The sequence below is a fragment of the Peromyscus californicus genome, unplaced genomic scaffold, assembly GCF_007827085.1.
Source record: "Peromyscus californicus insignis strain IS unplaced genomic scaffold, ASM782708v3 Scaffold_21__1_contigs__length_65335640, whole genome shotgun sequence".
In the NCBI taxonomy this organism is placed as follows: Eukaryota; Metazoa; Chordata; class Mammalia; order Rodentia; family Cricetidae; genus Peromyscus; species Peromyscus californicus.
The window spans coordinates 53,204-65,882 of record NW_026294514.1 but is presented as its reverse complement, the minus strand read 5'-3'; the positions used below and the strand labels follow the sequence as shown (position 1 = coordinate 65,882).

Genomic DNA, 12,679 nt, shown 5'->3' with positions numbered 1-12,679 from the left:
CCTAGGCTGAAAAATCAAACTGGATTTTTTTATTGCTAGCATCACATAGATAAAAATTAGAAAGAAAACAAACAAACAAAAACCCCAAACCCCACATCCATCCCATTAATACCCAGCTTTTGTAGCTCTTAAGACAGTAACAGATACCGTAGTGTTTGGACCCAGCTCTTCAAAGTTATGCAAGGAGCCAGGTCTTCATACTTCAAGGAGGATTGAACATCAAAACGATTGATTCCTTCAGATGCATGCTACAAAAGATATTTAAAAATTAATTTCTCAAACTTTAAGATAATATTTTATATCTAAAATAAGTGTATGTAATGCAAATTTTTAAAAACTCATAGATGAATAAATTCAAATTTATTGATTAGTTCACCATTAAGGTTTACATCTACCACAGAAATTATTTTTCATAACACAAATGACACTAAGAATGATGTGAATGTTATAGTACTTACAATGTTTAACTGTGGTGCAGTACACACTATCCCATGGAATGATATGGTATAATCAATATTGACATCACTGAGACTTGCCCACCAACGAGCAATACAAAATTCAATTGCTTTCCCACCCTGCAAATAAGAATGTTAAAGAATGAATTTGTTTTCTAATTCTTCTTCATATCACCAAATACTACCTGTTATAAAACAAAATTTTTATTTGCAGCAAGAAAACTAAAGATTTTATCATTTATGCTAGATGTTCAACAAATTATAATTGCACAGATGGGTATTGGTAAGGCATTTAAATAGTTATTAATAATCCAACACTATTTTTAAATTATAAAAGATACAAGACAACTATAAAAACTACACACAGAAAATTAATAATTAAAAAAACACCTAGGACCAGTTTAAAGATAATTAAGATTAATAATGAGAAGGAATATTATAAAACTTGTAAGGCATACTCAATAGGCATGAATGAATTCTGTTTTCACAGCCACATGGCAACTGAAGTGGTATGGTCACATCCTCTAAGAAAAACTTTAAAAGGGTATCCTAACACTGCTGTACTAGTACAGTTAAAAAAGAGATGAATAATGCTAACACTGCCCCATATAAAAGTAACAGAGACACAGGAGATTCCAGGAAGAGAAAGCCCGAAGGAGCAAGCAGAGCAAGCACATTCACCAACCATGAAGGAAGAACGAGTCATTCCTAACATGGTGAAAAATGGAGATCTGACAATAGTTTTGTCTGCAAATCAAACCACTTTATAGATTCTCAACAGGAGGACATTAGTAAGATAACTATAGAAAAATCTCACATAAGGAAACAATCTGCAGTACTTTGTGCTAACAATGTAAATGAAGGTCCAAATTATAAAATGGTACAAGATTAGAACTTTTCTTTGAATTAAAGAGATACAAATATTGGTTGGGGTACAGTTCAGTTGTAGAGCATTTGACTTAGATGCACAAACCTGGGTTCCATCATAGCACTTTAAGGAGAGAATAGAGGAGTAAAATTAACTATCGAAACACATCTTAAATTTTATTTACTGGCATAGATTTGCACTATGTAAATCAGGCTGGTCTTGAACAGCCTTAGAGATCTGCTTACCTCTGCCTCCCAAATGCTAGGATTACAGTTAAGCACTATGATAACTGGCTTGATTTTATGTACTCTTTGAAAAAAAAAAAAAAAAAAGATTGTTTATTTTATGTATACGAATGTTCTGCTTGCATGTGGTGCTTACTCAGTGCAAAGTGGTTGGAGGGCATTAAATACTTTGGAACTAGAGTTACAGATGGCTGTAAGCTGCTATGTGGGTGCTGTAAACTGAAGCAGAGTCCTCTACAAGAGCAGCAAGTACTCTTAACCCCCAAGTCATCTCTCCAGCCTTGGTTTTCAGTACTCTTCATTAAACGACCTATCATCCTACCTCATCTGATAGGCATGAACAAAATATGAATCTCTAACATGTTCTAGGCACAAACTATGAAGTCTTAACCCATACCAAAAGAAAAGGGAGTGTTCTGAATTTTAACCTGTCAAACTTACCAGGACAGGAAAGGCTTCTATCAGTGTTCCCTTTTCTGGAAGGGAACAAAACTTATAAAATTCATGACTTCGATATGCTCTCTGCTTCACAAGCTGTACTGCATGAAGAACAAACTTTGCTGATACCTCAGAAGAACATGAACACACAGTAACTTCTAAAATGAAGAAAGAAATTAAATTTTAAAGTGGTAAAAATTAAAATGATCACAAAATATTTTTAAATAACTTTTACCTGTTTAGGGAATAATAAAAAATATTTCTTTATTATTTTTAGATTTATTTTAATTTGATGTATATGGTGTTTGTTCTCATGTACATTTGTTTGCACATCATGTGCATGTCTGGTGCCTGTAGAGGCCTGAAGAGGTCATTGGCTACTCTGGAACTAGAGTTACAAATGGAAGCCTCCATGTGGGTTCTGGGAATCAAACCCAGGTCTCTCTGGAAGAGCAGCAAGTGCTCTTAACTATGCTTCTCTCCAATTCCTAAATGGTATTTTTAAACGAAAGCTGCAAGTTTCCTCAAAACAAACAGAGTACATGTACAGATGATATTCTGTAAGAAATAAACCATTATTAAGTGAACAGTAATCCTAACTTCAGACACTAGGAAAGAACAAAGCTATTTCTGGATCTATACATAATTATCCTAACCAGGGATTTTAAAATCCCACATTTCTCTCGTTTTAACGAAAACAAATTAATTCCCAATAAAAGGATTATAATTTTAGAAACCCCTATTTATCATGTCTAAATTCTCTTCCTAGTCTTTTACCTCTTTTTTTCTCCAAAGTATCATCATCAGAACCATACATGCTTAGTTTTATTATACCACATGGCTAGGGGTAAAGTAAAATCATGAGGCAATATTATTTAAAGAACACTTGTTCTAATTCTAGAGTACTAAAGCAATGGTCAGTTCATTTTGGTTCTTATAGACAAGGGGGCAAAGAGGGGAATAAGAGTACATATATGGTGTTTTGACAGTATTCTAAATGATCTGAAATAGAAACCATCAGACCCTTTCCAATCTAACACTGAAATGATATGGAAACATGTTCATTCTACACCATTCAATAATGTTTTATAACAATAACCTCCACCCAAACCCCTGCATGTTTTCAACACCAACTAAATAAATCATAAGGGAATTATATTTACTGACTTATCGCTAAAAAAGTTTTTTTCTTCTTTCTCCTTTTTAATTAAAGAAAACAGACTGTGAGTAAACTGCAAAGGCTGGGCAGAAACAAGAGTAATTTCTGTGAATAAGGTTTTTACTTTTTAGTACACTTACTGAATTGTATCAGAGCCTTGAACTGTACAACTCCAACGTGCCGTATGTAAATACTGCAGTACTATGCAATGCCACAACTTGGCCAGAAAATAGCCCACAATGACAACTCACAATTATAGCCCCAAATAGCTTTCTGTCACTGAGTACACCAAACTCTTAAGAGTACAAAGGTGACCTTAACATAGAGGAAGTACTTTATAATTATCTATTCTTATGGACAGTATCAGTTAAGATACTTCATGCTACCTCTTTCTCAACAAGTCAGTCAGAGTCTGGAGAAGGCATTTCATAGGCGAAAAGGCCTTTAAGATGTAGTCTTCCGCCGGGCGGTGGTGGCGCACGCCTTTAATCCCAGCACTCGGGAGGCAGAGCCAGGCGGATCTCTGTGAGTTCAAGGCCAGCCTGGGCTACCAAGTGAGTTCCAGGAAAGGCGCAAAGCTACACAGAGAAACCCTGTCTCGAAAAACCAAAAAAAAAAAAGATGTAGTCTTCCTCTAACAGCCTAGCATAGACATAGGATACAAAAAGATAATAGTTAGGAGTAACTCCTGAGAACCCTCAAAAGGAAATCAACACATCAATAGTGCATTATTACCAGTGTGCAAATTCTCAAATAGATTTTAAAAAAAAAAGGTCATAGTCAAATTTTACTTACCAGCCCAGGTTGCACCCTCAGGAACCTCAACAAAATGTCTTCGAATCTGACCAGGTTTAAAATGTACATCTGTAAAGGCTAGGTCATAATGTGATGACTCATTTACTCTGAAAATTAAAAAAAATATATTAAACATGATACTCTAAAAATAAAGCTACATGCAAACAATAAACTCAGTGGCACTCTAGATGTTATACAAGAGTATACACAAGAGTACAGTTAGATTGAAATAAGCCTTGGGGCTTGCAATAAGTCAGTGATAAACAGTAAGCACAATACTACCTCATACTGTAACACAGCAGCAGATATAACCTCTGACAGCAGCACACAGATGATTCTACTCACTTATCATTTTATATCTTGTAACAGAAACAGTAAAAAGCTTATGATGTCTCCTGTCTGATTAATAGAAGTTTACAAAATTCACAGGATTTTCTCATTACCAGATTCTCAACTAGTGATTTCTAAATATTAAAATCAACTTTTTTTGTGTGTCAGTAATAGTCTTAGAGATGTACAGTTGAAACAGATAGTTTCAACTCAGTTTTCATGCATTTGTACTGTTGGTTCCTTTGCCTCATTTGCCTGTCTCTTAAATAACCAGACTTAATTCTGGGCATCCTATGTGAAAGTAGTTTCTTCTCTCTGCACATAAACACTTTTTACAAGCTCCTAGACAGTCTTTGACTGATGTATTCCAGTTTCTTTAATTTATACTATTTGATTGAGAGTCCTCTAGGGATAGAAACTGTATCTTAAACATTCTAAGTTAATAGCTTTTGGGGGGTTGTTTGAGTTAATTATGCCATAGGCCTCAGGCAATGAGGTCTATAGCATTAAATTAAGGAGATTAAATTTAAAACATGCTGTGAACATTGGAAAATTGCATCATAGTTAAATTTTCCATTATATATTTTGTATAAGTCCAGTGGGAATTTAGACAGGACTTTCTTTTATTGAATTTTATTTAAATAAGTTGAATTCCTGATTCTAGGAAGGATGAAAGAATAATTCAGGAAACAGAAAGTTGTAGGATATTTGTACACTGTGTGAAATTGTATTTGCTGTGCTTAGTGTAATAAAAAGCTGAACAGCCAATAGCTAGGCAGGAAGTATAGGCAGGATTTCCAGGGAGAGAAAAGAGCAGAATCCAGGCACACAGGAGATGCCAGGAGAGGAAACAGAAAGTACAAGATGGAAGAGAGGTAATACCACGTGATAGAACGTAGATTTATATAAATGAGTTAATTTAAGTTACAAGAGCTGGTTGGGAACAGCCTAAGTTAAGGTCAAGCTTTCAAAATTAATAATAAGTCTCCATGTCATTACTTGGGAGCTGGCTGGTGAAACAGAAAAAGACTTGTTACAAAAAGTAACTAGAAAAGCATAATAACTCAGAAGAGCATAATCAGACATAGGAAAGTAAAGCAGAGTGAGTGGAAGAGGATGAAGAATCACTACCGAGTAATAGAGAAATGGGGTAAAACCAAGGCGGCCTCAATTGGGCAATATGAATTCACTGGTAGTCTGGGTAAAGACATTTCAGTGGAGGGTGAGCAGATGCCATGGGTCCTCAACTACTCATAATTAATAAAAACAACATAGCTAACTACATGCCATCTGTAATGCTAGCTAGGAGCAGAACCTGATTATCTGCTTCTGTCTTAATAATCTTTCTGGTTATTGACTTCTGGGCTAATACTCCTCCAAAAGTCTATACTATATCACACATAGGCATTAACAATTTATATGTAATAGTAAACTAAACATCTTACTTACTTTGCTGCTATAACTGCGGTGATTGGAACTCTGAATAGAGGACCTGCATTGGGGGATGCTATATCATAGCCACATACCTTGAAGAAAGAAGGGTAAGTTTCAGCATCCTTGAACAAAGTTGCAAAAAAGGAAATAAAAGGTGTAATATAAGCTCAGAATAATTTAATCTTAAAATTTAAAGGTCCTACAAGTAATTCAATACCAAATTATTGACATTAGTTCACATAATAACACAAAGTACAAATAATCACATAGCAAACCATGACTGAGACTAATGGACAATAAGGCATCATATTAAAAAGAAAAAAATTATTTTAATTACTTTCTACTACAATCTAAAACTAGTATTATAAATACTTTTGGAGGTAGAAAGATGTTATGACACTGTGTTTACTTACAACTACCATGTTTAACAAATGTTTTGTTTAAATAATAAAGCTAACTACAGTTTGTCTAAATAGTATAGCTAACTACAATACAGGTTTAGCTACATTGTATAATTAACAAAGCAGAAAGGCCTGATCAAAAAGGCTTTGCTATCTATGTCTTCCACTAGCCTTCTTCACAGAAAGATGCAACACTATATATCTAATTGCTTAAATGGATATAGAAAAGCTAGAACATCTGGCAAGTGAAAAGGTATATAGCTGTTTTTTAATGAGAAAGAAAACACACCAGGGTTCACTTTTACCTCTTAAAACATTTCAAAGAGGAAAGAAAAAAAAAGATATGACAATACCTCTGTATAATGCAACCCTTCTCTTAAGCCCCTGGGATCCACACGTATGTTTATGTGCCGACACTGATTCATGAGCTCCAGATGGCTGGGGCACTGAACCCAAGATGAATTTGAAGTCAAAGCTAAATGAAGCTGAAGGGATATTTTTTCAGAGTTTTCTGGCATTTAGAAAAAAAGAAAAAATTAAAATCAACATTTCCCCCTTTTCCTAGAACCATTTTAAAAGTTCTATGTTCTGTCAAGAAAATTTAGCAACTTAGTGTGGTCAGCTGTACAGTGCATTAACCATGACATCCAAAATAAAAGCACAGAATCTTCCTTATATTTTAGTATCCTTGTGTGATTCATATGCATTTTCATCCAACACTGCTAAGTCTTAAAAACAGGTTAGTGGATATTTTATATTACTGCATGCAGAGAGAAGCATCCAACAAAAATAAACTGTCAGATATACAATGACAGTTTTAATTATACCCAACCGTGCTACAGTGTCTGTGTGTGCCCCCCCCCCCCCCCCCCGCTGCTTCTATTTCTAATATTAACCCAAAGCTCTGTCTTCTACTGAAGGAATGAAATATAGGCAGAAAAGGAATCTGTAATTTTATTACAAATTTAATAAAACTTTGGGCCACTGAAGGCCTGGGTCCACTGTTTTCTTCATAGTCAAGAGGCTGCCTGAACTGCCATGGTACTGGGATCCCTAATTAACATTTTCCATCAAATCTTTTAAGCTTTAAAATAACCATTAATTAATTTGTAACTTCTCCTTAGAGCAGTGGTTCTCAACCTATGGGTCGAAACCCCCTTGGGTCAGCTAAGACCATTAGAAAATAGATATTTACTTTACAATTCTTAACAATAGGAAAATTAGTTATGAAGTTGCAATTTTAAGGTTGGGGTTTACCACAACATAAGGAACTGTATCAAAGTGGCATTAAGAAGGTTGAGAATCACTGCTTTAGAGCATTAGACAAGCAGCATTCTTCTTTTAGTTACCATTCATTTAAGCCACTAATATGAACGATTCTGCTTATTGCCAGCCTACTACTTACCTGTGTTCTCTGGAAATACAGGTTCAATGCCAACACCATGATCTGAAGGAGCAGCCACCTGAACAGGATCTCGGAGGTAGATGCCACGGTTATTTCCAACTGTAACTGTAAAACCTAATCTGTTAGCAAATGATGTATTCTGAATGAGGTAGTCATAGGCTTTGTCAACCTAAAAGAATATAAATGGTGAAACGTAAATGGCTAGGTCAAGAAAAATATTTTAATCAATTTAATTTTAGCTGTAGCAAAGCTAACCTCTATATTCACTTCTCTAAACTAATTACCACAGCTAAGGTGGCAAACCTATGCTTTAAAACAAAATACCATTTTAATCATGACTTGATGACCCTCCACTTCAGTCTACATTTACAATTGTTCTCACATGATTCAAGGCCACTCACTAACTTATGCTTGACCAATGCTTACTTTTACCACTTTGAATTTCCAATCTCTACATGCCCTCAGTGTTTCTTTATTTTAGTGCAGCTACTCTCTTACCTACAAAGTGTCTTTTTACCATGATTGCTAATAGTTCTACAATGGCCCACTCTATAGTTTAGACAGGCTGAATCACCATCAAAAACCCAACTTTACAGCATCATCTTGATGCTTTATCATTATTTTGTACACAGACAACAATACCTGAATAATTCCATGTCCTTGAGCAAATACTTCTATATTGTCAGCTTTTATTGCAGTATTTTCTAGAGCTCTTCTGACTGAGTGAACAGTATAGTCAACGTTATTTGCTTTCAGACCTAAAATTAAAAAACAAAACCAAGAAATTAATGAAAATGAAGTCACTAGTTGAAATACCCCCCTTCACCAAGATGATAACATGTACTCTCTTCTACTATGTCTTCTTTTAATGTTTTAAACACTTCTGATGTTTTCTTAAAAACTAACTAAATAGTTGATTTAAATTGCTTTCATCGCATAAATACCTTTACTCAGAGAAAAATTCACTGCAGGCCAATCTGCAGTCACATCAATGTAGGTTACATAGATATGAAATAGATGTACCAAGCAGACATCTAAGGGGCATTCAAATGGCATTTTTCTTAAAATATTGTAGGTTCAGCACTATGGTTGGTAACAGCAATTTTCAACCAGATTATATGTTACAATCACCAGTGGAACTTAAGCAAACTAAATAAAAAACACCAGACAGGTCTCACTACAGCTCAGAATCTTTAATGACTAGGTACCAAGTGATTCCAGTGAATAGCCAGATTTCAAATGTAGAAAGCTATGGCCAACAATCTGCCAACCTATTATTCACTATTAAGGGATGAATACTATACTATTTTTGTCCTCCCAGAACTCATCAAACATGTTAAAAGTAAAATATTGTAATATGCAAACAAAACAAACAGGTAGTCTATGATACAAACTAAAGAAGCTATAATTGTGTCCGTGAGAATCCAAAGGAGCAGTAGATGAGTTGACTCTTATAGAATACATGAGTTTTCAGATCCAAACCATGGCAGAAAGGATTTGCAGTAGAGAGCTGAATATTCAGAGAGAAGACATGCAACCTTGAAATGTTTGGTGAGTTTGAAGGACTAGAAATGAGTAGAGACCAAGATCTGTTCTGAGGTCTGACTCACCCTGATAGGTGATGTAGCACTGACTGGGAAGCAGACTATTTCTCCCCAGTGTGGCTCATTCATATTGGGTAGAGGAGACAGTTACAAGAGACAGAAAGGGAGTGAACAACAGAGGCAGGTGGGAGGGACACTTTCTGAGGCCTGAGTCCTAAGTGACTTGGTGACACCCTATTTAATACTACACAACATTTATCACCTGGTAAAGTAGTATAAACATTTTGAAATTCAATGGATTGTTATCTCGTGTATCATTTTCTACCTTTCACCTTATTTTGTGTCTAGGACATAACCAATTCTATCCATGCTCTCACCATGAGAACCACAGAAAACAGTCTACAATAAAGAAGAGAGCAATAAATAATGCTCTTACCTGAAAGTACCAGGGCAATTCCCCCACAGGCATTGGGGGAAGACATCGATGTACCATTCATTAGCTGAGTCCCCCTCAATGTCCAGTTAGGCACAGAAGCAATGGCACCTCCTGGTGCACTGATGCTCACACCAAGGGCCCCATCAGCACTAAACAGAAAACAGGGAGGTTTATGTAAGTAAGGATAGCTGGATATGTACAGTCTTTAAAAGGTCACAATCATAGTCCAAAATGATATGGTATTTGGAATCAACAAAAAAAAGAGAGACAGAGACAGAGACAGAGAGAGAGAGAGAGAGAGAGAGAGAGAGAGAGAGAGAGAGAGAGAGAGAGAGAGAAGAAAGGAAGGAAAGAAGGAAGAAAAAACCAAGATATTATTATGGGGCAGTAATGGAAGGAAAATGACTCAACACAGAAAATTTCTCACTGTACATTTATTTTTTTTTCCTTTCAAGTGAAATTTCTGTGTGTATGTATCTATGTTTATGTGAGAAAGTCAAAGGCATCAGCTATTTGAGTGCTCGAATTCCTTATATGGGATTTTAAATTTTCTAAGGGCCACATTAAAGAATTTTAAAATTACACTGTGTGTGTGTGTGTGTGTGTGTGTGTGTGTGTGTGTGTGTGTGTGTGTGAGAGAGAGAGAGAGAGAGAGAGAGAGAGAGAGAGAGAGGAGAGACAGAGGGAGAGGAGAGACAGAGAGAGAGACAGAGGGAGAGGAGAGACAGAGAGAGAGACAGAGAGGAGAGACAGAGAGAGGGTATGGGAGGCATATGCTGGTATCATGGCATGCCTGTGCAGATCACAGGACAACATATAGGATTTTGCTCTCTCCACTATGTGGGGCCTGGAGATTAAACTCCAGTGATATGTCTTAAACACCTCTGATCACTTATCCTACCAGCTGTAAGTATATGGTAGCATCCAGCGCTTTACTCTGTCCCAAGTAAAGCTATAAGGGCATGCTATTTCATGATTCTTCCCCCTAAGTGAGTGATTTTTTTTTTAAACTCCCAGCTAAGACCTCTAAGGCAATTTGATTGCAGTTCCACAGAAAGTGGGCGCTATTACTAGTGAAATGGGTTGGTGGAGGCACTTTCAGAGCCTATCTGAAATATGATTAGGCTAAGTGTCAGTTAATCTGCAAAAACATTCATATTATATTACCGAGAGAAAACAAACTCTTTGAATTGTATCATCTCAAGAATAAAAGTATGTTCTTCAAAATGGCACAAATAAATTATATAATGGATGTGAAGACTTAGGGAGAATTTTCATGTTCTTGTTTATAATATCTACAGTATTGACCAATAGTCACAATGAACACTAGGTATTTAACAACTGGAAGTAACTACAAAGAGTCAAAACAAATTCTTTTAGAAAACTAATTTCCCACTATCCTGTAAAGCATCTTTAAATGTTTAATGAGGTATCAACAAATGTTTAAAATTTAAAAAAATATTTTCTGTGGTTGCTTTTGTCACCTGGAATCTTAATGAAGAACTATCTAGTTTGGGTTGGCCTGTGGACACATTTGTAGAGGACTGTCTTGATTAATTGATATGCAAGACCCAACCTGAAAGTGTGTAGTACCATTCCTTAGGGTAGGGCCCTTGACTGAATGAAAAGTAGAGAGTGAGTTGTGCATTACAAAGTGCGCACTCCTTTCTGCTGACTGTGGATATAATGTGACCACGTCTCCAAACCTTTTGAAGTTATGACTTCCCAGTTATCATGGGCTGTACTTGGAATTGTGAGCTAAAATAAATCCTTTCTCTCCTAAGTGGCTTTTGTCAGGATCTTTTATCCATCAACAGAAAAGAAAACAGAAACTAGTACTGAGAAGTGGTAACAATACTGTGGTAAACCTCATCGTGTGGTTTTTGAACTTTTGGAATTATTATTGTTGTTGTTGAGGAATGTGTAAGATTTTAGAAATTTAGGCTAGAAAAGTCACTGAATGCTATGGCCAAAGCTTAGTGGGACCTTCTTGTGGGAGTTTGGAAGACAAAAGTGCTGAGAAAAATGCTGACTGTGGAGGCCTGGTTCGAAAGTTTTCAAGGGGGAACAGATATTCTATCAAGAACTGAGATGGGGCCGTTTATGTGATATTTTGACAGGAACCATGCTGTAATTTGCCTGTGAATGGAGAGCTTCTGTGGGGTAAGTTCTGAAAGTTATAGCCTGCTTTGTTTGACATAGGAAATTTCAAGACAGAATGATATTCAGGCTGGTGCTAAAGTGAAAGTTGTAATTCATAGAGATTAGTATCTTTATAATGAAACTTATGTTATACTGGGATAAGAGGAAAGATGTTCTGAGTCTACACCCTTGAGACTTCATTTTAAAGTGATCTAAAGAAAACCTAAGATGATATGGGGTTGGGGGTTTCGTTAAAAGCAACTACATGGGAAAATGTTTCTCCAGAGTCAGCACCCAGGAGGCTGATACAGTTGTGGTCCAAGGGCTGGGCTACATCTCCAGAGGACAGCAGAACTTGGCAGTGTTAGTGTTATAAATGTTGTCCATGTAGTACTGGTTCTGAAGACAAAAAAGAAAAAAAAAAAAAAAAAAAAAAAAAGCAAGAGCAAGACTGATGGAGTTAGAGAGGACCTGAAGCCAGACACTGTAGCAAGGTTGAAATTCCTGCAAATAGGCCCTGATAAGCCAGGGTATGGATCTTCAGTTGCTATAGAGAACCCAGAAAATCAAAAGCAGATCTATGTATCTACTATTCCATGCTGAGAAAGAGGAAGTACAGTTTTTTCAGAGGATACTACCAAATATGTCCTTCACAGTATCTTTAGTCCACATCTTATATTTCATACCTTAGTAATTTAACCAAGTATCTACTAAGGTGTTTCATGTGTGTTGTATAGTAAATGAAGACAACTAAATTCTCAGAGGGTAGTTGGTTGTAGTATTTTATTGAAATAATTCTTTTTGTATTATTGTAGTTCACTTTGTTTTGTTTTTGGAGTTGAAGATTGAATCCAAGGCCTTACATATGCTAAGCATACATTTTATCACTGCACTATACCCCAAGCATTTAAAAAAATTCTTTAAATGTTTTATAGTAAATGACATTGGCAAAGGCTGGCTTTTGGCTTAAGTAATAGTCTTTAATACATTGGTTGTATTTTAAATAAAATTTTATTTAAAATTTCAA

At 35.9% G+C, this 12,679-nt stretch overlaps 1 protein-coding gene across 1 annotated transcript in view; it reads right to left on the bottom strand.

The window, feature by feature from the left end:
• Tpp2 (tripeptidyl peptidase 2) overlaps window positions 1–12,679 on the bottom strand; it is a 69,520-nt gene that overhangs the window by 28,970 nt on the left and 27,871 nt on the right. The window contains 9 exon segments of the mRNA XM_052749339.1: window positions 148–248; window positions 459–575; window positions 2,010–2,164; window positions 3,961–4,067; window positions 5,740–5,816; window positions 6,479–6,636; window positions 7,531–7,699; window positions 8,173–8,288; window positions 9,511–9,659. Coding sequence (XP_052605299.1) covers window positions 148–248; window positions 459–575; window positions 2,010–2,164; window positions 3,961–4,067; window positions 5,740–5,816; window positions 6,479–6,636; window positions 7,531–7,699; window positions 8,173–8,288; window positions 9,511–9,659 — 1,149 coding nt within the window.